General features: G+C 36.2%; 2 protein-coding genes across 4 annotated transcripts; one reads left to right on the top strand and one right to left on the bottom strand.

The window, feature by feature from the left end:
- The first annotated feature begins 1,841 nt into the window (after nucleotides 1-1,841).
- LOC104118222 (cytochrome b561 and DOMON domain-containing protein At3g61750-like) lies at nucleotides 1,842-4,549 on the top strand. The gene is made up of 4 exons (XM_070181916.1): nucleotides 1,842-2,485; nucleotides 2,762-3,158; nucleotides 3,526-3,651; nucleotides 3,899-4,549. Exons 1-4 carry the CDS (start codon nucleotides 2,282-2,284, stop codon nucleotides 3,925-3,927), a joined length of 756 nt encoding a protein of 251 aa, XP_070038017.1. The 5' UTR covers nucleotides 1,842-2,281; the 3' UTR covers nucleotides 3,928-4,549.
- Nucleotides 4,550-4,732: 183 nt separating this feature from the next.
- On the bottom strand, nucleotides 4,733-19,926 carry LOC104118223 (protein REDUCED CHLOROPLAST COVERAGE 1). 3 transcript variants are annotated; one of them, XM_009629431.4, is made up of 26 exons: nucleotides 19,814-19,922; nucleotides 19,603-19,690; nucleotides 19,248-19,340; nucleotides 19,066-19,127; nucleotides 18,182-18,274; nucleotides 18,018-18,090; nucleotides 17,536-17,883; nucleotides 17,336-17,403; nucleotides 17,086-17,217; nucleotides 16,950-16,991; nucleotides 16,335-16,859; nucleotides 16,075-16,232; nucleotides 14,811-15,330; nucleotides 14,663-14,725; nucleotides 14,448-14,549; nucleotides 13,690-14,007; nucleotides 13,064-13,156; nucleotides 12,841-12,942; nucleotides 12,478-12,582; nucleotides 12,212-12,345; nucleotides 10,748-10,931; nucleotides 9,513-9,644; nucleotides 9,003-9,115; nucleotides 8,358-8,445; nucleotides 5,466-7,807; nucleotides 4,733-5,040 (listed from the first exon to the last, which is right to left on the bottom strand). In XM_009629431.4, exons 3-25 carry the CDS (start codon nucleotides 19,309-19,311, stop codon nucleotides 5,633-5,635), a joined length of 5,694 nt encoding a protein of 1,897 aa, XP_009627726.1. In that variant the 5' UTR covers nucleotides 19,312-19,340; nucleotides 19,603-19,690; nucleotides 19,814-19,922; the 3' UTR covers nucleotides 4,733-5,040; nucleotides 5,466-5,632. The 3 variants fall into 3 exon arrangements, with proteins under 3 accessions (XP_009627726.1, XP_033517702.1, XP_009627727.1); XM_033661811.2 differs by having other exon boundaries at nucleotides 19,603-19,926; XM_009629432.4 differs by lacking the exon at nucleotides 19,603-19,690 and having other exon boundaries at nucleotides 19,691-19,926.
- Nucleotides 19,927-24,377: the final 4,451 nt, after the last annotated feature.

Here is a 24,377-nt window from a genome sequence, read left to right as displayed (position 1 = left end):
TTCTTAATAATATTGTCTAAAATTTAATGAATAAATACATTTTTTATTGTTAAAAATAAAACGAAAATGATTTTTTTTTTAAAGAAACAAAAAAATAAACTAACCTAAACCAACCCTCACCCATGTTTGAGTAGTTAATTTTAGGTAGTTAATTTCTTTGTGACTTTAATTTTTTTTATCATTTTCTTTTTTTTAAAATAATTTTTGAATCAAAGTTGTTGGAGCTTTGTCCTAAATTTGACACTTCGTTAAATTTTTGTTTTTACACTTGGTATCATCACATAGATTTGGTTCTCTAGATAGATTATTATGGTAGAAGTAATGAAGTATTACTTGTATTATTTACATGGTGGCCTTTTAGCATTAATTACTTGAGAGAATGTCAAATACCAGCCGTATTAAAAAATGCAAGTAAAAACTTCCCACATCGATGTTGAAGAATGATCTTCACATGTTTATAACAGCCTATGAGATAACAATGCACGCCGAGCTCAGCAACGTTGGCTTGTAACTCAAGTGAGGGCATCAAGGTGGTGGAATGTTGGGCCGTCCCATAAGGTTGGTCTTGGTGGGCTATATTCTGGCCTGCCCTATCCAAGTACCAGAGAGTTGGAACTCTGTGGGTGGATTGAGTTTTCACAATTTCCCGACTGAACAAGTTTCACTTGTCCATTATTACTTGAGGGTCAAACAAGTTTGTACAATTTTCCCGGAATAAGGTTTTGGGAGTGAGTTCTGAGATCGGTACTAACGAACCTCGAGTCCGAAGGTCACTCGAGGAGGCGGTTCGATAATCTTATCGAGCCCATGACCGAATCGATCCGCAAGGCACTGCTTCGATGTCGGAAATACGTGACGTCCATCTCGAAGGTCGAACTCGATCCGAGACCGAAGGGCCCGACCCAGTAACGAGTTCGAGCTAGTATCGAGCTCACAGACAAGAGCCGTTGCAACCGCACCAAGAGAAAGAATCTTGGCGGGAATCAAAGAAGAGTCGTTCCACTATATATTTTATTTTATTATTTTTTGTAATAACCCTCTTCTATAAAAGGGGGAATCCTTGTAAGCCAAAGGGAGAGGAAAAAAAAAGAAAGGAATATCACTTCTTATATTGATAGTTATCCCCTTATGTTTGTTTTACTTATTCATTCCTTTTTGCTTATTATTTTCATTCTCACAACCAACAATACACATATTTTCATTTCTCTATGCGATTTATATCGAATTGTATCGCATATCCTTAGAACCATATACAAATCTAACGTTATCCGATTTTTCCGGTAAACAACATTAATTGTCATGTGATTGCATTTCTAGCAGTAATTAGTTTAGGAGGCTGTGCAGGATCCCAAAATAAAAAGAAACTAGACTAAAATCTCCGTGATATAAACAAAAACAGCTTAGTAGTGCATAAGAAGACACTATAATAAGGTCCCATTCTATCAAAGCTAGGATCTTCGTCAAACATCTTTGTTTTTACTGTTTGATAGTCAAACAAAAAGAAATTAGAATAATATTGTTGTCGTGCTTGTTATAAAGCGACATTAGTTCTCTCTCTTTTTTTCCTATGATGAATATAATTTAATCGAAGATTTAAAAAAAATTAAATAAGACTTAAATTCAGAAGAAAACTTGGGGAACATGTCCTTTCTTAATTCTCAAGAGAAAATATGTAAATGTACTTAACTTTGTAATTTTTAGACGGTTCCTCGATTCATTTCTACATGATTTGTTGCTTCTCCCAGTTATTTTTCTCCACGATTTAGTTTTTAATCCACATGTGACGTGATCATTGGATCTTATCCGTGATATCCACAGGACAATTTTTTCTTACCCCATCCCTAAAATTCCTCTACATCTCTCTCTCATTTTCTTTTGATGTTGAAGAGGGAAAACTAACCTCAAATATCACCATCTATTATATACCAAACCTCTTAGACATAAATATAATTAGCAAATGCTAATTTAACTGCTGTTAGAGATTTGGTAATGATCGACAGTTCGAAGGTTTTTTCTTTATTGCTATCAATGTTGGTTGTTAAAGTATTCAGCTGGATGAGAATGATGATAATCACCAGCCACCTCCAACCACCATCCCCACCACCTTCTTCAATCTCTAAACCTTCAATTCCAAGAAAATAATTTACTAACGAACACCCTTTACCTACTTTGATCCTCAACAAAATTCCTCTTATCTCCCCATTTCTTTCCTTCATTGCCTACACAATATTGGCTGCTCCAATTTTTTATTAATCTTGGGAGGGAGAAAAAAGAAAAGAAAATGGATGGCATCTCAAGATTGTTGGTGCTGTCAATATTCTTTGTGATATTGTTTGGTTTTCAAAGAGAGAATATGGTAACTATGGCCATTGATGAAGATGCAAAAGCGCTTTGTAGCGTTAATCTTGCAGAATTTCTTCCTCCTCCTTATGGTGGTCTTGAAAATATGGTCTGTCAACCTGTTTGGAACTCTTTCCTGCTACGTGTAAGTATTCTTAACATTATGCAACTCTCTAATATGCATTAATTAGTCTTTAACACATAATCTAATGTCAACCTCTAGAGGATCGTCTAATTAAAAGGTAAATATTTAGAGTTTCTAAGTAGTCAATCTTTTAGAGACAGAACAAAAAGAAATGATGTCAAACAAACTGGAACTGTTCCAGAGGGAATATATGACACTACTATCAATTAGTACACTGAAGGCTATTTTTTGGAGATCAATAGCTTATAATGACTTCAACTTAATTTCTGATTACAGTACTCTGAGAGTAAAGATAATGTGGTCACTATTGTGTTATCAACTATTTACACAATGGGATGGATAGGAATGGGGTTCTCCCTCGATGGAATGATGATCAATTCTAGCTGTATGGTTGGATGGGTGACTCCAGCAGGTCATGGAAAAATCAAACAGTATTATGTTGAGGGATTCACTCCCTCAAAAATCATACCAGATAAAGGGGAGCTGTCATTGACAAGTGTTCCACCCATTATCTATATTCAAGGGGCCACAGTTTACTTGGCCTTCCAGTTGAAGTATCCAACTCCTCTCAAAACTCAACCAATCTTACTAGCTTTCTCCACCAAATCTCCTCAGCACCACCATCTCACTGTTCATGAGGACAAAACAACCATACGATTCGACTTCTCTTCAGGTCTGGTCATCTCTGACTCTCCAAATATCATGTATATCTTGACGTAACTGGTAAAGTTGTTGTCATGTGACCAGGAGGTCATGGGTTCGAGCCGTGAAAACAGCCCCTTGCAGAAATGCAGGGTAAGACTGCGTACAGTACAATAGACCTTTGTGGTCCGGCCCTTCTCCGTAGAACTTAGTGCACCAGACTGCCTTTTTTCTAAAATAATTAACAAGAGTATCAAAATTGACACAAATACATCAAATGTGCACTAAAGCAATGGCCTTCGCAATGAGCAATTCTCAGTGTGTCTCCACGTCTTCTATAAAGCTTGTGCTTAGATGTTAGACTTAATTAGTTGAGATGATTTTCTCTTTCTCCTTAGGTACTTCATTTGCTGCCACTGATACACCTACTAACTACATGAGCTCAAAGAAGACCCATGCTGCAACCTCATATTCCAGGACATCAAGGCATAGGCATTCTTATTCTTGTGCTCAGTATTCTTCAGGTTTGTCCCTAATCTCATTCAGCAAAAATGATATTCATAACCTGATTGACCATATGCTAAAACCTATGATTTAGCTGCTGGAACACTAAACATGGAGAACAGAATACAGAAGTTCAGATTGACAAACATCCTCATTCTATTGAATGGTTGCTTTTCTTAAAAAGAAAAAACAAATTGTGTCATGTCTATGTTATGTCCCATATTTTAGGATCATAGAAGACTCACTTTATTTTACATTCACATGCAGGTTTTGGCATTCTTTGTAAGACCAGATAAAGACAGCAAGTATCGCAAGTACTGGAATTTGTATCACAGTTGGGTGGGCAGGATTGCTCTCTTCTTTGGAGCTGTGAACATAGTATTGGGGATGCATTATGCAGGCGCAGAGCAAGGATGGAAAATAGGCTATGGATTTGTTCTCGGTTCAACAATGTTGGCATGCATCATCTTGGAAACATTGTTAAGGCTAAACAAGTTGGATGAACCAACTCTTCCTTCAAACTACCCTATGAATTCAATCTAGCATAAATCTAAAAAAATATAATTGTTATAGGTAGACTGGGTGAACAAGTAGAACTCCCCCCACCCCCACCCAACAAACATTAAGTTCATTCAACATTAGGAGTGCTCTTCACAAAAGTTGTACAGAATTCCATCCCAAATATGCTTTTGTGGATGAGATTGGATTCTGCACATCTAAGGGCCAAAGCCTCCTTGAAACAAACTCAACACTTTTGCTAGTGCTCTTAAAAATTTCTCCTCTGAAGGACGACCTGAACTTTCCCTTCTTTATTTCACATTCTTTAGTGCTTTTGAAGGGATTACATGTATTGACAACTTTTATCTAGCAAACATTTGTTTGTGGAGATCAATAGTATAGTATCGTGACATTGAATCAGTAAGTATCTCACCCTTTTGCTCATCAGAGCTGTTATTAGACACCTAATATTCTTACAATGAATGCTAGTACATGATTACTTTGATAACAGCCAGCCAGCCCTATAGGAGGGATGAAGAGATTCTACTAATACTGTAAGTAGATAAATGTGCCTCTGCAAGCTTCCTTTCTACACCATCCAAATGGAATCCAAAAATCTCAGAATTCATTTCAAATCATGTTAGATTTGAACTTAGAGCAAAATGTATTGCGTACAACTTCCAGTCCTAGATCAGATCCAGATATACTTTGTTGGAGCAGTCGAAAATTTTGGTATCATATACAAGTCAGTGAAACCAATAATCACTAGCAACTGAGAAAATGACGAGGAGAAGAACTTTATATTGCACTATGCTCTAAAAAGACACAAAAATGTTCTAACCAAACTGTGAATGAAGCTTAACCAAAAAAAGACAACTCCTTCGCGTCAAAAAGTATATTGAGAAGTAAACCTGCAAATCAACAAAAAACATGTATAAGCGGAAACCATACATTGTTGCTTCATGGAGTAAAATTAATATCAGATTTAATCAAAGAACTGAAAGTATAGCGCCCATTAGCAGTTACAGTATACAGTTTCGATCATTTCTTGAAGTCTTTCTATAGAAGGATATAGGATTGCAACCATTTGCTACATGAGACTACAACTTAGCTTATTCACTTACTGATATGTCAACACTGTACTCACTGAATTTTTTAGAATTCTACTGTATCTCAAAGGTAGATTATTCTGTTAATGTTAACCCATCGGTAGGTCGGTCCAGAAGAAGCTAGATGTAGCTCTACTTTCCCAAAAGTTAAAAGGACGGTTAAGCAAAGGATGATCTTTTTGCCCAATTGGAAGCAGGAAAATAGCCTTGGTAAGGACAGAACTAACCTTTAAGTCAATCTGTGGCACAGTCTGAAAGCCAACAAACATCAAAGCCATGAGAACCAGAACAGCAATAAATTCCAGCAGTCATTGTATATGACCAACAGATATGTATACTCAGCTTCAACAGACCATCCTGCTAGGGTTATCTAGTAAAAGACATAAAAACCACCTCAAGTAGCAGTCGCTATGCCATGTTCCTGGGGATCAAAGCTGGTAGACCTGGGAACCTCAGTCTCTCTTATAACCCTGCTATATACAGCTTTGAAGGGCTGAGAGGAATATGGTCTCTTGAGCAAACTAATCGGCATTCTTAGAGTTTGTTTGCGGTTCCTCCGGCCCCGTACCAAAATGTTGAAGGTCTTCTCCTTATCAGTCTCCGTAGGATTTCTCTGCACAGCATTCTCATTTGATCCATTACCCTCTTCTGATTGATTACTGGACAATGTAACAAAATGTGAATCTGAAGTGCTGCTTGCTCTCTCTTTTGATCCAACCGCAGCTAAGCTCTCCCCCGTATCTGATGCTGGAAGATTTACTTCTTCCTTAACTTCATCCCCAGTGTTAAGATCTACTGGTAAGCTTGTTGCCAAAATAATGCTTTCAGGGTTATCAGATGGCTCCTTAGCAGCAGAAATTGAGTCAGTTATAGGCTCAATCACAGGTGGTGATATAGAAAACTCGACTGGGTGGCAGCCAGGCCAAACTGTGGCAGGAACGTACTCAGATGCATTAGGAGCTATATTGCATTGCCAAGCATAATGATTCGGATGGAAATTGCTGCTGCTCATCGGGAACGTACTTGGAGGTATCGTCTGGGGTTGAGAATATGGAGGGTACATAAAGCGCAATGGGTGCATCATGTTTGGGGTGTGCGGAGGTGAAGGGTACAGGTGATGAGGGGAGGAGCACATTGGATTGGGTAACATAGTTGGTGGTCCTTGATGAAGAGAGATGTTCATTGACCAAGGGCCAACGGGTGGTAGTGTTCCAGGAGGAGAAGGAAGATTAATGTTCATAGGTAACGGTGCTGCACGGGCAATGGCTGGGGAGGGACTGAATGGTGCTGCTGATGCGGATAGCTTTCTCGACAATTCTCGACTTGCATCACATGTAAGAGATGACGCAACTGTTACCTTCAGATGATCCATGTCTTGCAAGGTCAAACTCGAGATACAGCTAGGATCCAAATTGCTTGATGAGTCTTTTTCACAGAAATCCACTTCGGGAGAATCGTCAGAAGCAGGAACATTATGAGTCTGGACATTTCCCTGTTCCATTGGACTAACATCAACATGACCGGGTTGAACAGATGCATTTGCAGATATCACATCTGAAATTTCACCACCTTTGAGATCACTCGGTTGAATTTCTTCTTTATCGTCAGTATCTTCTGTTTCATTTTGTACTTGATCAGCAGAATCTGCAACAAGATCCTGAATGTTCTCTTGCTTTATGGATTCTGCATCTCTTCTCATTGTTTCAGAATTTTCTTCTGCTCCATTGCTCTCCTCCCCAACTTTTAGAACGTCTGGATTATCAGGAACTTCATTTTCAGAAACTCTCTCCTGCAACATAGAGATGGTACCTGGCGGGGCGAGTGCCACTTCCTTATAGGAAGGAGATTTTCCTAGGTTTACAATCGAACTTCTCTTTGGTAGTGACACAACCTCTTTTGTTGCAGAAACTTGGACCTGCTCTGACGAAGTAGCTAACAAATCTCCTCCAGTTGTGGAGATCTCAGGAACAGCCTCTCTGACAGATGATGACACAGACTTGACACGGTAGGTTACAGCTTTTATGACTCTTCGACCAAGTTTGGTACCGGGAGATTGATTTTTTGCTATGTAATAATCTGCATAACTTCCTGGTGATGTCCGTTTCTTTAAGACATAATATTTACTAGCTTGATAGTTATTCTTCAGTTTAGCATAATCAACCTCAGAAACAGAGTCCTTTTTCTGGTAACCAATGACCTTGCTGATGGTTTGCCGCCTCTGCCTTCGTCTTCGTCCATAGAAACCACCTGACCTTGGTCTCTGCACTGACTGCCATCCATCTTCTGCTTCAGCAGAAGGTTCAGATAAGACTTCACGGACAACAGGCTTCTCAATTGAAGCTTCCTTCACCAAATGAACGGGTTTGTCCTCAGCAATTTCTTCATCTCCATTGTGATGGGATTTAACTACTGTGTCAACGGGTTCCAAATTCATCTTGGGATCAGTATGATCTTCAACAATTTGTTTCTCCTCATCTGACTCTTCTTTTAGGACATCTTTAGGAGTGTCAGAGTTTGGTGAGGCAACATTGCTTTGATCAGATTGTCCCTTCACCTGAGAAATAAAAGCCTGAAAAAAAAAATGAGAGAAAGAGGAAGGATAAGAAAAGGGGAGCTGATCCACTTAACCATCTACAGAGCATTGTTTGCACGTTTCGTTAGAAAGCATGGTAGGTAGTTTATCAGGCACATGCAATGTCAGCCTCAAGTTTCAAGCTACAGTGCATACTTAGGAAGAACAGGAAAGGCAAACAGACCTTAGAGTGCCAGAAAGATGTCAAAGCTTCCTTTTTTAGATTGGTAACATTGGCATACATATAAAGTCAGCACAAAAAACTTGAGCTGATAACCAGATACATCTCCCAAAATAACAAAAGGATCCCCCTAGAAAGATGTCAAAGCTTCTAAACAGTGCCAGTTCTCTTTAAACTAGTTTTCCAGACTGGAATTACAGATGGTAGACCTTCCAGAAATAACATAATTGCTACTGCTTATTTATAACAAGTTTTCATAAGATGAACTACTTTGTCCAAGATTATTTCCATAGACCAATTCATGCTGATAAGTATTGGAAAATCATAAGCAAGCAAGAAAGATATTGTATTCTAAGCATCACGTACCTTTGAGACAAAACCTTTTCTTTTTGATCCAACATCTCTCCCTTTGGCATCAGGACTTGGATTGATGTAGTCGAGCAAATCTGACACACTGTGTAATAGAGTATATCACCACAAGATTAAAGCTGAAATACTTTACTAACTGATCTCTAGAGTATGGCTATCCGCTAGTACATTTTTGTGAAATCCTATGTGCATAAAAATTTATGCAATTACAAGATCCCCAGGAAACATAAAACTTTTACATTGGAAGCCATTGAACATTGTCCTTCCTAGAAAAATTCATATTCCTAAAATTGAGGATCTTAAAGCAAAAAAGACACACCAAATGGAGTGTCATAACAAACTCAATATACATAGATGGATTACGGGCGTTGATGCAATAAAATAATCAGGATGCCTTTGAGCATAAATTGAAGAGACAGCACATGAAAGCATAGTGAACACATCCTCTAATTTCAAAGCAAAAGGACTAGACAGTAGGCAAAAGAAATATCAAACATATGCTCTGGAAGACAATGACGATTCAAGTCCTTTAGTGATTACAATATCTTGCTGTCTAATAAGAGCTAGGACAGAAATTAAGGTTGTTTGTTTTACTCATTAAGTCTACTAATAAATTTAAAATAAGCAATACATGCAATATACCTCAAATGACCCTTGCTGGCTATTGATGCATCAGGCTTCTTGGTTCCGTTCCGAGCAGCTTCTTGCTGTTCAAAAGCCTTTGACTCAAAATACTCGAGCCATGCAGCAGCATCCTTCAGCAAAGATCAGAACAATTTGCAAATTGCAATTATGAAAATACTTGGCTGAAGTAAAAACAAAACAGCCATAAAATTACTAGAGAAGCCTACATCATATTTCTATAGTATCGTCACTTAATCCATCACTTAGTCACCAAAAAAGAAATGTCATGCCATTTAAAGGCAACCTAATTAGTATAGACATCTGGAGTTTTACTTTTAGTAGTTTACCCCGAAGAAACTTTGTCTGTGTAAAGCATTGGTTGATATTCATTTGAGGTAATATAATTTCACAAGGAAAAAGAAAATAAAGTAACAGTGCCAGTAAAATGCAACTTGTTCGTCTGTCTTTTCTCTGGAGCAAAAGAGTGGGCCTAGTGATTGTGTACATGTGCATGAGACAGAAGTTAACCTGAGTGCGAAGATCATCTGGACCAAGCTTTGCTCGGAGTATCTGCAGGGTTGTTTGCTCATGCTGAACACTCAAAGGATAAGCTTCCATCAAAGAGAGTGCGATTGCTATAGCATGGTAACTTGCAGCTGTCTGGAAATCACACAGGCCAAAAGGTAACTGGATCAGACAGATATCGGCTAAGGCAAGAGCCCAAAAAGACAATTGACTGGGTTAATCAGAATGAAGGGTGTCTAATTATGCTGCAACAAACTAAGACAGGGTTTTGAAGAATTACAACATATTGATGGAGTTGGTTTAACAACTGGAAGGTTTCAATCTTCCACGTTTTCAATCAAGCTCAAAAATACAGCACCATGCATCAGAGCTTGAACCAAAGAAAGTAAGTATAGTTTTATTAGCTAAACTACCACAAACATAAACAAGCACAGTAGCACACCACATTCTGAGTTTCTGATAGATATCGCATAGCTTCAAATATCCCAGTCTAAGGTATCAATCTACTGAAAATAGTGGAGAAGTAATTTGTACCTATTGTCAGCTCAAAATAGTTACCTTAGAGATTAGGAAGTTTCATGATTAACCCTTATTTCCTTTTGGCGCACTCTGGGGTCCAGATGTGCTAACAATGAGTAATCACTTTGAAGCCGAAACAAAAGAAGCCTTAAGTACGGTCATTTGTTAAAGATCACACTGAAGTTACTCGATTAAAACGAAAATAAGAGAACCAAAAAAAGATGGAACTGTGAATGAACTTATAATTCAGCAACTGTGGTAGTCAGCAACGTCTTGCATATCTTAAGACTATCTGATGTCAATGGCTGGTGACAGATAAATCACAAAGAAAAACAAAGAAACCGTCTACCTGCAGGTGCTGCACTGAAGCTTATTTGTGAACATCTTAGCCCTATAGCCAGGCCATAGACATCAGAAACAATCACTTGAATGGCATTACCTCTTTTCTTATAGCCATATAAGCATACTGTAGAAAGTTGATGGAAATTCAATAACACATTTACTCAAGTACACAAGTACACTCTTTGACAAGGAAACTATCCCGTACCAGCCCCTTTTTTCCAATCATTTTAATATTCATCTTGTAGAATAGGAAATAAGAGGTCACTTTGTTCTGAATAAAGCCACTTTAGTTTGACATGCCTAAAGAACTAGAGGGAGCTATGAATGCTATAAATAAAACAAAATACTAATAAACTCCAGCGGAAGAAGAAAGGAACCTGAATATGGTCGGGACCAAGTAACTTCTGGTTACACTTCAAAGCTTTATGGAGATATCTGAGGGCAACATGCACATTACCAAGCCCTTCCTCCATCATTGCCACATTTATATATGTCGCCGCAGTGTTTGGATGTGAGGGGCCACATGTGAGATGCAACAGATAAAGAGCTCGTTTTACATACCTAAACAATCGAAATGGTAAATTGGCAATAAAGAGGGAATAACAAGAAGATAAAAATGAAAAGAATCAAAACAAATATTAAAGCATTACTAGGTTAATGTCAAAAGTGAGGAGCAGATATGAGTGGTACAATCTTTCATTATTGGGAGTGGAAAAGTTTTCACCATGTTGATTTTAGTGTGTTTTTATAAGAACTTGTTGATTAAGTTCTAATTGTGTACATAATCTGACCAGCTTCTTTTTTTATTGTTCATAACTTGACCAGCTACGCAAACTTTATTATTTGAACTGTCACTCAAGATCATATTCCTCGCCCAAATTTCAATCTATCATAGGCATTTCACAAGCTTGATTCAATATTCAGTACCACGGCTACATCAACTTCAGTGCCTGGCACAGCTATTGGTAAACCTCTTCCCCACTAACACTTTATAACATTTCCTCACGATTCAAGCAATAAGTTAAACAAGTTCATCACAACAATTGGCTATAATAAGCATGTGCAGAGGTTCGGGTGAAGACTCAAATCATCTATTTTTACATTGTCGGATAGCGTCTTGCTTGTGGTAGGAAAACTGTGTTGCTTTGGTCTTCAATGGGTAATGCCATGCACGGTTAGAGAAGTTTTCTTTGCATGGACCTTTAGAGGACGGAAGAGAAGATGCAGTGGAGCGTAGAGAGAGAGAGAGAGAGAGAGAGAGAGAGAGAGAGAGAGAGAGAGAGAGAGAGAGATTTTGATGGAATTGAGAAGGGGTTTGTACACTTGCGGAATAGCCTCTCATCCCTTATTACCTCTTGGTACACCCACGAGATTCCCGTAAGTATAGAAGATTGGGTGTCGTTCATAGAAAACCATATCTTTTTGTAAGGTTTCTACTTTTTGGTATACTTATTACAGGAGTGTTTTTGCCAATCTTATTACTTGATAAAAAATTAATTAGCTACCATAAGAGGAAAGATAACCAAAAAGACAACGACCACCACGCCTCAATCCCAAGCTAGTTGGGGTCAGCTATATGAATTCTCGTATTTATGCTGCTCCATTTAGACCAGCCTCAATCCAATATTCAATAATTTAGACTCTCTAATACATTTTCAATTAACTTGACAAAACGACAGCCAAAAACTCAAAGACAGCAAAAAGTCTAGTATAGGATAATGAACCTCCACATCCACTTCTATAGTTCGACCTCTTTCTTCTTCTTCTTTTTGTTTCTTTTTTTAATAGTTGCACCATAAAAGAAATTTAAGTACTGGGCAATCTAACAGAAATAAACATACTTGAGAGCCAACTCTGTGTGTTGAAGTCGGTAATAGAAAACTGCAAGATCACCATAACTTTTCATGGTGTCTGGGTGATCGAGGCCCAACTCTCTTTCATTTATGTCCAAGGCCTTTTGCTGATAGATTGTGGCCTGTCATGGATACCACCAGCATCAACACATTTAACAGTTGAATATGGATAGAGGTCAGAGTAGTTGAAGCAGACAGAAAAAGTAACAATGTAGGACTAAGGAGATCTATGCTGACGAGCTTCTGAAGAATACCTGATTAAAATCACCGGTGTGATACAGAACAACAGCTAGAAGGCTATAAGCTCCAGCTGTCATTCGATGATATGGACCACATACGGCAACCAGCTTAGCAAGAGCCTGAAAGCACCACAAAAATTTGCAGCAGTGATCACATGGCATACGAAAGTATACATCATTCATCACCAGGCTTTTGCTTATTTTTTTCTTTTAATCCAATCTTTTCTAGTATATCCAAGACTAAAAGATGGCAAAAACCTAAGAAGCCATGGAGTTGTGAAGCCCACCAAAATAACTTGGTTTCTCTACAATAGAATGTTTCACTCGGAAGAAGGGAAAATGTAATACACAACTCTTTTTTATCTAAAAATCAATTACCTTAGTCCCATAGCTGACAGCATCTTCAAGTTTTCCCTTATCTAAAGCTGTTTTGGATGATTCCAAAAGCTGCCTACCATCTGCAGAAGAGCAAGCAGCTTGCTGCAGAAAAGGAGGCACAAAGATACAAGGGGAAGTAGAAAACATTTAGTAAGTACGAACAAAGGAGAATTCAGCATAATATCTCCTAGTATCGAGCACGTTGACAGGGTTGCATTATCACCTTATGCACTGGTACTAGGCTGACAATGTCTAATTTCTGAAAAGGATTTGGGGAACTCATTTCATAATCTCTTGGAACCAGTTCAATTCCCACCTATACAGAAAAAGTTCTCGTAAGTGTCTTGTTTATAGAAAAAATACTGTAACAATATTCATTCCCATCACCAAAGTATTCAGGTTTATCTGCATAAGAGTTTTATCTTTTCCCATGTTAAATAATACAAATTAGAGCACCTACAAGCGACACTAGATAAAACAACATGCAGAACAACTCATAACTTTCTTTACAATTGGCTAGTCAAATCACTGTCTTAGCAAATATTTTTCTTACTTCAAAGATGGTGAAAATCCAAGTGTTTAATAATTAATACATTCTCAGAAGAAAGGTCAGTCATAGTCAACTGTGTAGCCTCCCAAATCCATCAAATGCAACCACACACAGTGTTTGACATATAATGTATACTGAACGATAACTATTCAGATTTTCATCATTCAATTACAAACAACATTTAATGAAAATGTTCTTTTAATTGTGGAAAAGGAATATAACCTAGGACAAAAAACTACACATGCAATGCTCCCACACTAAGGCCATTCTTAATTGTTCAGAACAAGAGTTTGAAGTACCTTATGGCATAAACCACGAAGAACTGCAAATTTCCTCACATCTTTGTAGTTTAGGCTCCCTACATCCCATTCATATCGCTTCTTCAAAAATAGTTCCAGCCATTTCCAGATCAAAGAATCAACGCCGTGAGACTCATTTGATTCATCATTTTCAGGTACCCCAAGCATCATATTCAAGGCAGCAGCAAGTATCGCAGCCATATCCTCAATGTCAACAACAGATGCAATAACTGCTTGCAAAATATGTTTAAAGGCCCGGACTATCATCTCGTGTATACAAAGAGATTGAACGTGTGATAACTTCTCGGAAAGTTTAACCTGCCCAAGAGAAAAAAGGAGCAAGGATCAATTTAGGCGCAGCTTAATGAGATAAAAATCGACCTAATATCGTTTTACAGCTGCACATGGGATTTACCATCATCTCCAACCAGATCCATGTAGAGGCACTAAGAAAGAGATAAAGAATGTGAAAAGCAACTTTCAGATAATTTTAAAAACTTTTGATAGTTCTAACAAAATTCCAATATTTATATTTGATTATCTTGATACAATTGAATGTTCCTAGGTAAAAAAGTATTATGACTTGGAGATACTTCATCAACAAAAAAAAAGTATTATGACTTGGAGATAGAAGATACTAGACTAGAAGACTGAGAAATTGAAGATTAAGTAGACAAATATGTGTGTTTGTGTCTACAGACAGACAGACACACACACACACGAGAAATCAGAGTAGAAAAATGACCAATAAGACTTACTACTTGTCCAAGAGAACGCATACGTAGACCCCGGGTATGCATGAAATCAGTTAAAGTTCGACCATCTACTGGTGAGAGTTCCAAAGAACCAAAATCAGCAACCTGCAATGCATGTGAAATGAAACACAGCTAAGAGACCACTTGTCACAAATTGATGTATCTATCATACACTTTTTTTTATAGGTTTATATATACAATACTATTTTAAGTATTACCAGCTTTGGAAGGGCAACTTCATTGTAATACTTCTGTGACAGATCAATCAGCTCTTCCAAAGACTATCAACAGCAGGAAGGGGTTAGAAAATGAAAACCAATTAAGGCCTTCTAATAATCTGTCAATAAAATATTTAAAATTTTCTACCTTAAGGTGAAGTCCAGTCTCCGACTCTTTTAACCTTGTAAAACCAGCATCAGACAACAATGTCTTGAGTACAAGCTGATTTTGATCCGTATCACTCTCAAACTGAGACTCCCCAGACTGCGGGACACCTTTTTCTGATCCCCCTCCTACACCATTTGCGACACATTTGAAGCTTTCAGGCTGGGATTCCATGTTAGCCCCATCTATGTTCTTCTTTTTGTTCTTGAGTGACTTAAGAGGTATTCCAAGTCCCTCAACTTTCATCTCATTTTTTGTCTTCTCAACTGGGTTTTTTTTGTCCTTCTCTGATTTCTTCTGATCTTGTAAGTGTTGTATCCAGCATGCACCAAGTTCCCATCTGATGAAAGAGTCACCTTCTATTTTCTCTTCTTCAAGCTTGGTAAGACTCTCTTCTAGTATTCTCTTTACAAATGCCTGATAGCAAGTCATCTCTTCAGCTGCCGAAGGTTTTGAATGCCCTACCTTGTTATCCACTTTCTTGTGAAGGAGCAAGCGTAAACTGCAAGATAAAATGTTAAGTAAAAAAATAGACAATTAAATCTTGAGAAGACGAATGCGGTAGGTATGTCCTATTGAAAATACAGGACCAGTAAGATGTGAATATCACACAGAAATGACAAACAATTAGCAGGAGGTTATTAAGTTTGAACAATCCAAGACAATAGAGCAACCTAATAGTAGTGCATTGGGAGATGTTGCACATAACTATCCATATTTTTACACGTCATGGATGAGTGTAGTGGAAGGTCAAACATTGGGCTAAAGCTATTAAAATTTATCAAGTTACCCCAAATTGAGGCATAACGTTTCGCTTTAATTTCTTCATTGTTTTTACATTTGGAAAAGCATTCCAATTAAAACCTACATAGAAGCTGTGGACAATGAAGTTTAGGAGGGATCAGAGACCAGGAAATTTTGAAGTACTACATCATCAGAGCAAAAAGGTCTCGCAGTGCAGTTGTTTTATTGCATGTAATTTTGGAAAAATCCCCTAGTTAAACACTTCTCCTCCAGAATAATTTCTTCCTCCAACAAACTTTTATGTCTAAAAGCTGAACCAGAACGAGAATCCCACTTCATCTAACTTAAGAAGTATTTGTGCAAGAGCTCAATAAAACCTTATCTTCACCTTTTAATAGTCAAAAAAGAAGAAAATGTTTGTTGTTTGCTTTGCGAAACCACAACAGAAAGAGACCAATTAACTGCGACTTATTGGCTTATTATGAGAAAATTCAAGTAATACCTGTTGATATTGAGGGCATTTGCACCACCATCAGGCTGATCAGGAAGTTCCATGCTTTGCAGTGGATTGCCCACTTTGTCATTTTCTTTTCCTTGAACTTTTACAGTTGCAATATAACCACAATGCCTTACATTCAAAACACCTAAAGTAGCAATATCCTGAATTTGAAATGCAGCAAGTTTTTTTTCAATCAGATGCTCTATATCAGGAGTAAAACAATAACATTAGAATCCACATCATTTTTCGTAGTATTTTCTTACATGGGCAGCAGTATTTTCATCAGCAGTTATCCCCTTCAGTAGATTTCTTTCCATCAGATTCTTCATAGCTATTCCAGTTGCTTGAAATCCATCAATTTTGGTATCTATTTTGCAACTAGCATTTGAAGCATCTTTGGTAACAAACACGCTCAAGTCCCCAACTGTCTCATTAAAAATGATTTCTCCATTCGAATCACAATGAGCTGGTTTGACGTTCTCCATGACATGCTTTACAGCTGAAATTGCTCGAAAAATGGCTACATCAACAAATAAACTATGAAGAAGAAAAGCCTTCCTGTCTCGGATCTGCCTCTCCTCTGTTGTCTTACAAGGCATGGATGCAACATTCAAAAATTCATTGGCATAAGGTAACAAATCAGATTTTCCATCTCGGCCTAGACCACCTCCATTTGCTCCCCATTTTTCGTCCTCCACAGGTAGAGGTGGGAAGATAGATGGCAACTGTGCTCCCACAGGTGGTATAAGCCATGTGTTGGCTCTGAAACCGTAGGGAAGGTTCCCAAACTGTATTAACAAGAAAAACAGTTAACACTCTATGTAATCAGTTTTAGAAAACTTAAGGTGATGAAACAAGTCGGAAATCATCAACTGCACCTTATTACGCTCTAAGAATGCTTTCATGAGATCATCGTAAGCCTGAAAAGAGGGATGAGTAATGTCAACTTCAACAACTATGTATCCTTACAAACAAATAAGACAAAAAACTAGCTTGACCAAATTAAAACCCCACATTGTCAAATGCTCTACTGAGTTGTCTCAACAAATCAACAAGATTGTGACAAAGAATTCCCTGCTTTCCAAAGTTGTAAAATCCTTTTCTGCAAGCTTCAATGATAACCAGCTTTCCGTTACAAAGTTTCACCTATAAACAATGATGGATGCCCATCAATAGGTTATTTTATAGTTAGATGATATCTGAAAGTAACATGACTGAAATCATTAGACTAAGGAATAATGAAGCTTGTTCCAAATAGCCTTACTTCAAGAGAGAAAAGATGACCATCTGGCAAAACTTCATCATCTTGCTGTCTTGTTGCCCTTCTTATGACTGCAAAAATTACGCCTAGTTTAATTATTAATTATAAGAAATTGTGAATTAATCCACTAGTTTCTAGCTTTATTGAGTAAAAAGGACTTCAAGAAAATTGGTGCCTGAATTAAAACACTTTTTTAGCATTACACTGAAGAGGGGGCGTGAGATGAGAAAGCGAGAAGAACTCATAGAAGCTTCCAATCTTAGGGCACGTATTGCTCATCTCTCCCTCTACGTCCACTGCCGCCGCATCTTTACCCAGCTGCTGAGCCGGCGTCGGCGTCGGCGATTGCGGCGGCGACGGTAGCTTATCATTTGCCCGAGCCTTGTTGGGTTTTTTGGCGCTCTTGTTATCCTGCGCGCCTCGCGCATTCTTGCTAGTCTCACTTTTCAACTCTTTGCCACTACTTCCCGACGGCCCAAAACTCGTCGTACAAGCGACGATATCCAGCAGCCTTCTAACGTGCGCCGCGGCGCTTTCTTCATCGTAATCCTCTGTGTCAAAAAAGGAAATAAAAAAAATGTTCGAGGGTTAACTCGGGATTTGAAAATTTCAAGACCTGACTGACCGACTACTTCCTAAAATAGAAATATCCTATACGACGTCGTGGATTCTGAATTTTTTTTACCTTCGACAAGATTCAGGAGGCAGGGCTTCAGTGCGGAAACGTCCACTGTATCTTTTAAACGTGGGCCTCTTACCTGTTAAGTGGGACAACAGTAAAAATCAAATGCCCCTCGTAAGGGAAAAAGATAAGAGAATATGACAGGTCTAGTAATGCCTTTTATTTACCTCATGAGATAGGGAGAAATTGGTGATATTACAAGTTGTTGTGTTCACTGATAGTAATCGACGAACATCGATAATTCTATCCGTAGATATTCCCTGCTCAACCAAAAAAAAAAAAAACGTTTAAATAATTTAAGATAGTTGAGGATATTTTATTATATTAATAAAAACAATTTAAGATAGTTGAGGATATTTTATTATATTAATAAACGTGTAGCAATATTTTTCCCAGATAAATTAATGCTATGTGAATTATTATTAAAAAAAATAAATAAATGTTGAGCTCATCTTATCCATGTCATTTCATGAATTTTAAGTTATATCACAATCACAAAATATTTTATTGTCATTAAATAGTATATATTGCGTGTACGTTGATATGACTAAACTTTCTGCGACCTCTCAACTTTTTTGTAGACCATATGAATTTTGTTTCTACGACTTCTACTGGATTTGCTTATTGACCATTCAATTTTCTAAACTACTAGTAATAGATATCAAAACTAGAAAAGATTTTAAAGAATTGTGCTTATGCAAGTAACCAACGAAATCTTGAGAGAGTTGAGATGGTTAACCGACTACTTGAAAAGTCGAAGAACTTTAGCTCCTCATTTTTCATTTGGAATATAATTAGAAAGCCAAGCTGTCAGAAGCTGAATCTGCTTCCTTGAAAAAGCAACAAACTAGGTTGAACTTGAACATCAACCAAAAACTAACACAAACTAATGACACTGGCCTTGTATTTCATAAAGAATTGGTATTGTTTAACTTGCTTGTATATTTGGAAAGGAAAAAAAAGGACCTATGTTTTAAACAAACTAATGACACTGGCCTTGTATTTCATAAAATCCATTTCAACCAATAAATTTGTTTCATAAATGACAAACCTTTAAAATAACTTGAGTCTCGTCCGGAAGGTTTATCATTATATCCATTACAACTGGAAGAACTGATGAGCATCAAAAGGAAAAATATCATCAGTAAGCAATAAAAAATCATTGACATTTAAATCTTATTGTTAAAATGCATTAAACGAGCAAATGCAGATTGTTATCGCAGTAAAGAATACCCTTCTCTTCTTTCTTCTTCTTGTCTCCCTTCGTCTTGCCACGACCATTCTTGTTTGGTGCCATTTTCAAAGTTTCAGATTCTTTAAATGTACCTATATTATTAAATCCAATTAACGAATTAAATATAGTCCTTTCTTTGGATTATAATTGTATGCACCAGAATAGACGAAGTAAACCTGCTAGAAGTGGCAGTAGTACACTCCTTAAAAAGAATTTATTCAAAGAAACAAAATAAGGAAATACAAGCAAGATACTGAGAATAAACAGAGTATTCTGTCCTTGTGTGGATAGAATTCGCGACATAATTTCGGTTGTCATGTTTCACTAGAAAAGGTATATAATTCTGAGAATTACCTTGTAGCTGAAGTTTCGACAAGTGCTTAAACAAGAAAAGGGTATTTAATGCTTCCTTCAATAACTATGAAAATGAAGTATACCACACCTGCTATAAATGTGTCGTATAAGTATTGATATGAAGTATTTATCAGTAGTGATACTGTATAATTGCTATGGGAATTTGATAAGAGGGGTTTAAACTAAAAGAGAAAAGGATAAGGAACAGTACTTTTAAGAAGATTTTTGAAACTGGAAAATGAATACTCAACCAGGGCAAGAGAAAAAGAAAGTAAAAGAGAGGAACAAGGAAGAAAGCAATTGTGTGGGGGATATAGAGAGAGATGAGAGTGTGTGATAAGGAAGGAAGGGTTGAGATTTAACATTCAGAATTATAGTGACATTTTATGGCAGTTTCTGTACATTTTATTTACATAAATTTCTATTAAATACAACTTGCTAGCTGCAATATTTTAGAGATATATAGCAGAGACAGAGAAGAGAGAGAAGAAAGGCGTGGACCACTGGTTACTCATCTTGACTGGTGTGATTTCTCATGCCATCTCATAATTAACTTAATTTAAACACAACACAACCATCTCTTAATTAACTTAATTTAAACTTTTAAACTTTGGCAAAATAAACGCTAATCAAAATAAACCACAATACCAGAATAAACCATAACTTAATTTCCGTTGCCAATAAACCACTAAAATCAAATCAAAATCAAAATTGGCACGGTATAAAATTATGTTAGAGTTTAGACAGCACAATACCAATAAGTGTAGCAATTAAATTATATATATACTCCCCTGTGATATGAAGCTAGTAATATATTACTACTTGAGGAACAAAAAAAAATACTGGTGATTATTTACATACATATCGTAAAATATGTGCTATCGTAAAGATTTATTATGAAATTCTAAAGCATGTAAAATTTTATCTCAACAACTTGAACAATCGATATTTCAAGTTTCATTGAAAATCAAATAATGTAATCTTCGTACTTAAATACCATAATTTTCTTAGGACGGAACAGTAATTCTTTTGATGATATATAGATACTCCAAAGTAAGTGCTAATATACTCCTATGCATATGCCATTTGTGTTGTTAAAATAATTTCAAGACATCCATTGCATGGATCATTAAGCAGTCAAAGATAAATTTAATTGATCTTTCAGTTGTATATCTCTCATTATTCTCTGTTGGAATATAGAGATAAGAAAAGGATTGGACCACTTGGTTATTAATCTTTTCACATACACTTGTGTGATTTTCTCACTGTCATTTACCAGCCAATAATTCATCCTAGTCCCCCTTCAATTTACATCGACTCTTATACTTAGTACCAGTAGAAGTTGTAGTTATAAGATATTCAAAATCACCTTAACTCTCTGTGTTTTGCCTTCAGTATTCAAATTGTGAATTAATCAAGTGAAACTAATTTACGCCTATGTATGAATATTAATATCGCAGAAACACATGTAATTGAAATAATTGATTTATATTAATTGATTGAGTTATTCTTTTGACAACTTTGGATATGGGCTATTTCATCCATGGACAGGGGTTAAAGCTTCAAAATAAGCAACCACAAAATTATCTCAAGAAGAGGAGAGAGCTATATTAATTTTTTTGATTTTTCATTTGGTGTTCGATATTCATATTGGAACCCGATTAAATTTAATTTTGCATAAGGAAGTCTCACATTAAGGGATAAATTGCTCTAGCTAAAAATGAATGAGTATTTATCTTACTGATGAGTTAGAGTTAAACTTGACGCAATCGTCTCAAGATAACCATGAGGGTGTTTGGCTAAGCTTATAAGCACGTTTTGGTTTTTCTACGTGTTTGGTAAAAATCCAAAGTGCTTATAAGTTAAAATAAGCCATAAGTCATAAGTTGGTCACCCCCAACTTATGACTTTTCAGCTTATAAGCATTTTTAGTTTGACCATGACTTTTAATACTTTATCCTTAATAATATTTTTTAATTTACAAAATATTTTTCCCAAAATAATATTTTTAATTTTTTTCCATATTCGTTGTTTATCATTTTCTCTACAAAGAAACTTTTTAATTCTTTTTTTTTTTTTTGCAAAAACTTTAAGGGTATTTTAGTCTTTTTAACAAGAGAACAGCTTATCACCACTTTTCTACCAAACATATCAACTGCTTATTATCAATTTCAGCACGTCTATCCAAACACGTAAATGCTTATTTTAAAAATCAACACTTAAAATATTTTTCAGCACTTCAAGCTTATCAGCTATTTATAATCGGAATTTTTACATACCTATACACTATTGGAAACTTTATTACCCTCCCTACTCAAGTTTCAATTTAATTACATCCTATATACAAATTTACCAATTATATACACTTTAAGAATTAAATGAGTATCCATTTATATTAGCAATCAATTATTTCGCATCCTTATTCTCTATCCCTCCTACGCTCTCTCTCTCTCTCTCTCTCTCTCTCTCTCTCTCTCTCTCTCTCTCTCTCTCTCTCTCTCTCTCAATATCTAATTCCAGTAATGTAGAGCAAAGAAAAAGAGAGCAGCAATTCTACCATTGACAGCCATTAAAAAGCTTTGAAGCTTTGAATTCGAATTTGGATTTTCAAAAAATAGTATTTGTTTGAATTGGGTGTTGTTGCAAACAATTGAGAATTCTCTCTACGTTTTTCTCTATCTCTCAATCCCTAATTCCAGAAATGTAAAGCAAAGGAAAATAGAACAGCAATTCCGCCATTGACAGCCATTAAAAAGTTTTGAAGCTTTGAATTCGAATTCGGGTTTTCAAAAACCATTATTTGTTTGGATTGGGTATCGTTGCAAATAATAGGAAATATGGTTTGGAGTTTATATCTCAATTTTGAGGGTACTTTGGTGAAGATTAGACTTGATTTTGGCTGAATTTCAGATTGAAACTCGAAGAAGAAGAAGACATAATATACATTATACTTACGAAATTGTAGTAAAATTGTAGAAAAATTATATTCTATTGTTTATATTTTTTTTTTATTTAACTATTGTATGAAAGTTGAACAATATTGTATAAAAATTATATTTAAGTTGTATGATATTATAGTTGTATATAACTGAGTAGAAATAATATATGAAAATTATAGATAAGTTGTATAATATATAATTAGTTGTATGAAATTTTATTTTTACTATGTATAAATCAGATACAAATTATACAAAAGGCATATTGTATAAAATTTGTATTTAAGTTGTATGATATTGTAGTTGTATTTAACTGTATAGAAATAATGTATGAAAGTTGTAGATAAGTTTTATAAATTAGATACAAAATATTGTAGGCATATGTTTGCTCAAACTGTCAGAGTTTTAATCTGTTTTTCATTTTCTTTTTACTTTTCTTAATATGGAATGCTCCCTTAGTAAGGTTACAATAAAACTTATATCTTCTCGAAGAAGGTGAAGAGTGCAGAGAAGATTCTTATGCTCCAAAAGTGGTTTAATACTATGTCGTGAAAACCAGATCTAAACCCTTGGAGTTTATTTGCTTCTCTTCTTGCTTTTGTCCAAGGCTCATAATACGGACAGTAAGTTAAAGCTCCATCATTCTCTTCTTTTTTCCTTCTCTTGCATTTTTCAAAGCTTTACTTGTTTCAGAAAACCACTGTATCTTTAGTATAAGTGGTAAGTTTTACTTGTTATTCTTGCTTTGATTTCTAATCCTTCTCCGTTATACCATTACAGAAAGAGTGATATATGAGTGTTGGAGTACTCTACCAAGGTATTCGTTGATGTTATAACATAAATTTTGCCTAAGTTTTTTTTTTTAAAAAAAAAAAAGAAGAAGGAAGAAAGGAATATTGGTCGCGTCCGTGTTCACACCTTGTCAACTCTGTCTTTTATTCTTATACTATAATTTTCCCATTTCATATGCTCGAAGAAGTGAAAATAAGTTCGACAAGAGAAGATTCTTATGCTCGAAGAAGGTGAAGATTGCAGAGAAGAGACTGCCGATGATTGCAGAAAAATAAGGAAAGAAAAGAGGAGGGGAAAAAAAAGAAAAGGGTGTAACTAAATCCCTTGATTGAAGGCACTAATAATGGTTTTTGGAGCCTTTTAAGGTGGATGTATATACTTTGTAAACAAAACTTGTGTATGTCGGGTAAATAACAAAACATGAACATTTATCGTAATAAGGTTTCAAATAATGTATAGGAATAAAAAAATCCCTTTATAATCAGCTAATCCAAACGGGCTCCGTGTTACATGCGTACCACTTGGCAGAGGATCAAGCACCACTATCGTTTGATTCTTGCAAGCCCACTAATTTCCAACTAGAGATCACTGTCTAATTCGGGTCCAAGAGGATCGTCAAAGCTTATTAATTTGGAACAAGCACACAGTATTAGTCTGTTTGGAACATTTAATCTGAAATTTGTCTTGTTCAAGTGAGACGAGGATGCAAATGCGCAACTAGTTCGAACTTTTTCTCTTCAACAGCTCGAGTACATTCCGAAAATCACCAAGTAGTAAAAGCCTATCTATGAGCTCATATATTTGTTTCTATTTGAAATTCTGAATTAATGAATAACTTTACTCTATTAATATTACTGTTATATAAGGTCGAAATCGGGCATGTCAGATTTCATAGGTACGAGGAGCTGCCTCGAGAGCAAACTCGTAATAGACCAGGTTCGGGCTCAATGGCAGAGTATGAAGTATGAAAATCAAAGTGCTCACTGAAGATTGAGACCGAGCATGACCGACTTCGAGTATGGCATAATAACGGAATGGCAAGATATT

This window comes from Nicotiana tomentosiformis, chromosome 1 (assembly GCF_000390325.3).
Source record: "Nicotiana tomentosiformis chromosome 1, ASM39032v3, whole genome shotgun sequence".
Lineage (NCBI taxonomy): Eukaryota > Viridiplantae > Streptophyta > Magnoliopsida > Solanales > Solanaceae > Nicotiana > Nicotiana tomentosiformis.
Note: the sequence above shows the minus strand (reverse complement) of the source record. Positions and strands in the feature narration are given on the sequence as shown.

Bases quoted from the DNA above. Each gene is read 5' to 3' on its own strand.
- LOC104118222 (XM_070181916.1), top strand. From the start codon at position 2,282: ATGGATGGCATCTCAAGATTGTTGGTGCTGTCAATATTCTTTGTGATA. The intron at 2,486-2,761 runs GTAAGTATTCTT...TTCTGATTACAG, and splicing joins GGAACTCTTTCCTGCTACGT to TACTCTGAGAGTAAAGATAA. The intron at 3,159-3,525 runs GTCTGGTCATCT...CTTTCTCCTTAG, and splicing joins ACGATTCGACTTCTCTTCAG to GTACTTCATTTGCTGCCACT.
- LOC104118223 (XM_033661811.2), bottom strand. From the start codon at position 19,311: ATGGCACCAAACAAGAATGGTCGTGGCAAGACGAAGGGAGACAAGAAG. The intron at 17,218-17,335 runs GTAAGGCTATTT...CATTGTTTATAG, and splicing joins GTCATCTTTTCTCTCTTGAA to GTGAAACTTTGTAACGGAAA. The intron at 7,808-8,357 runs GTACGTGATGCT...TTTTTTTTTCAG, and splicing joins GAAAAGGTTTTGTCTCAAAG to GCTTTTATTTCTCAGGTGAA.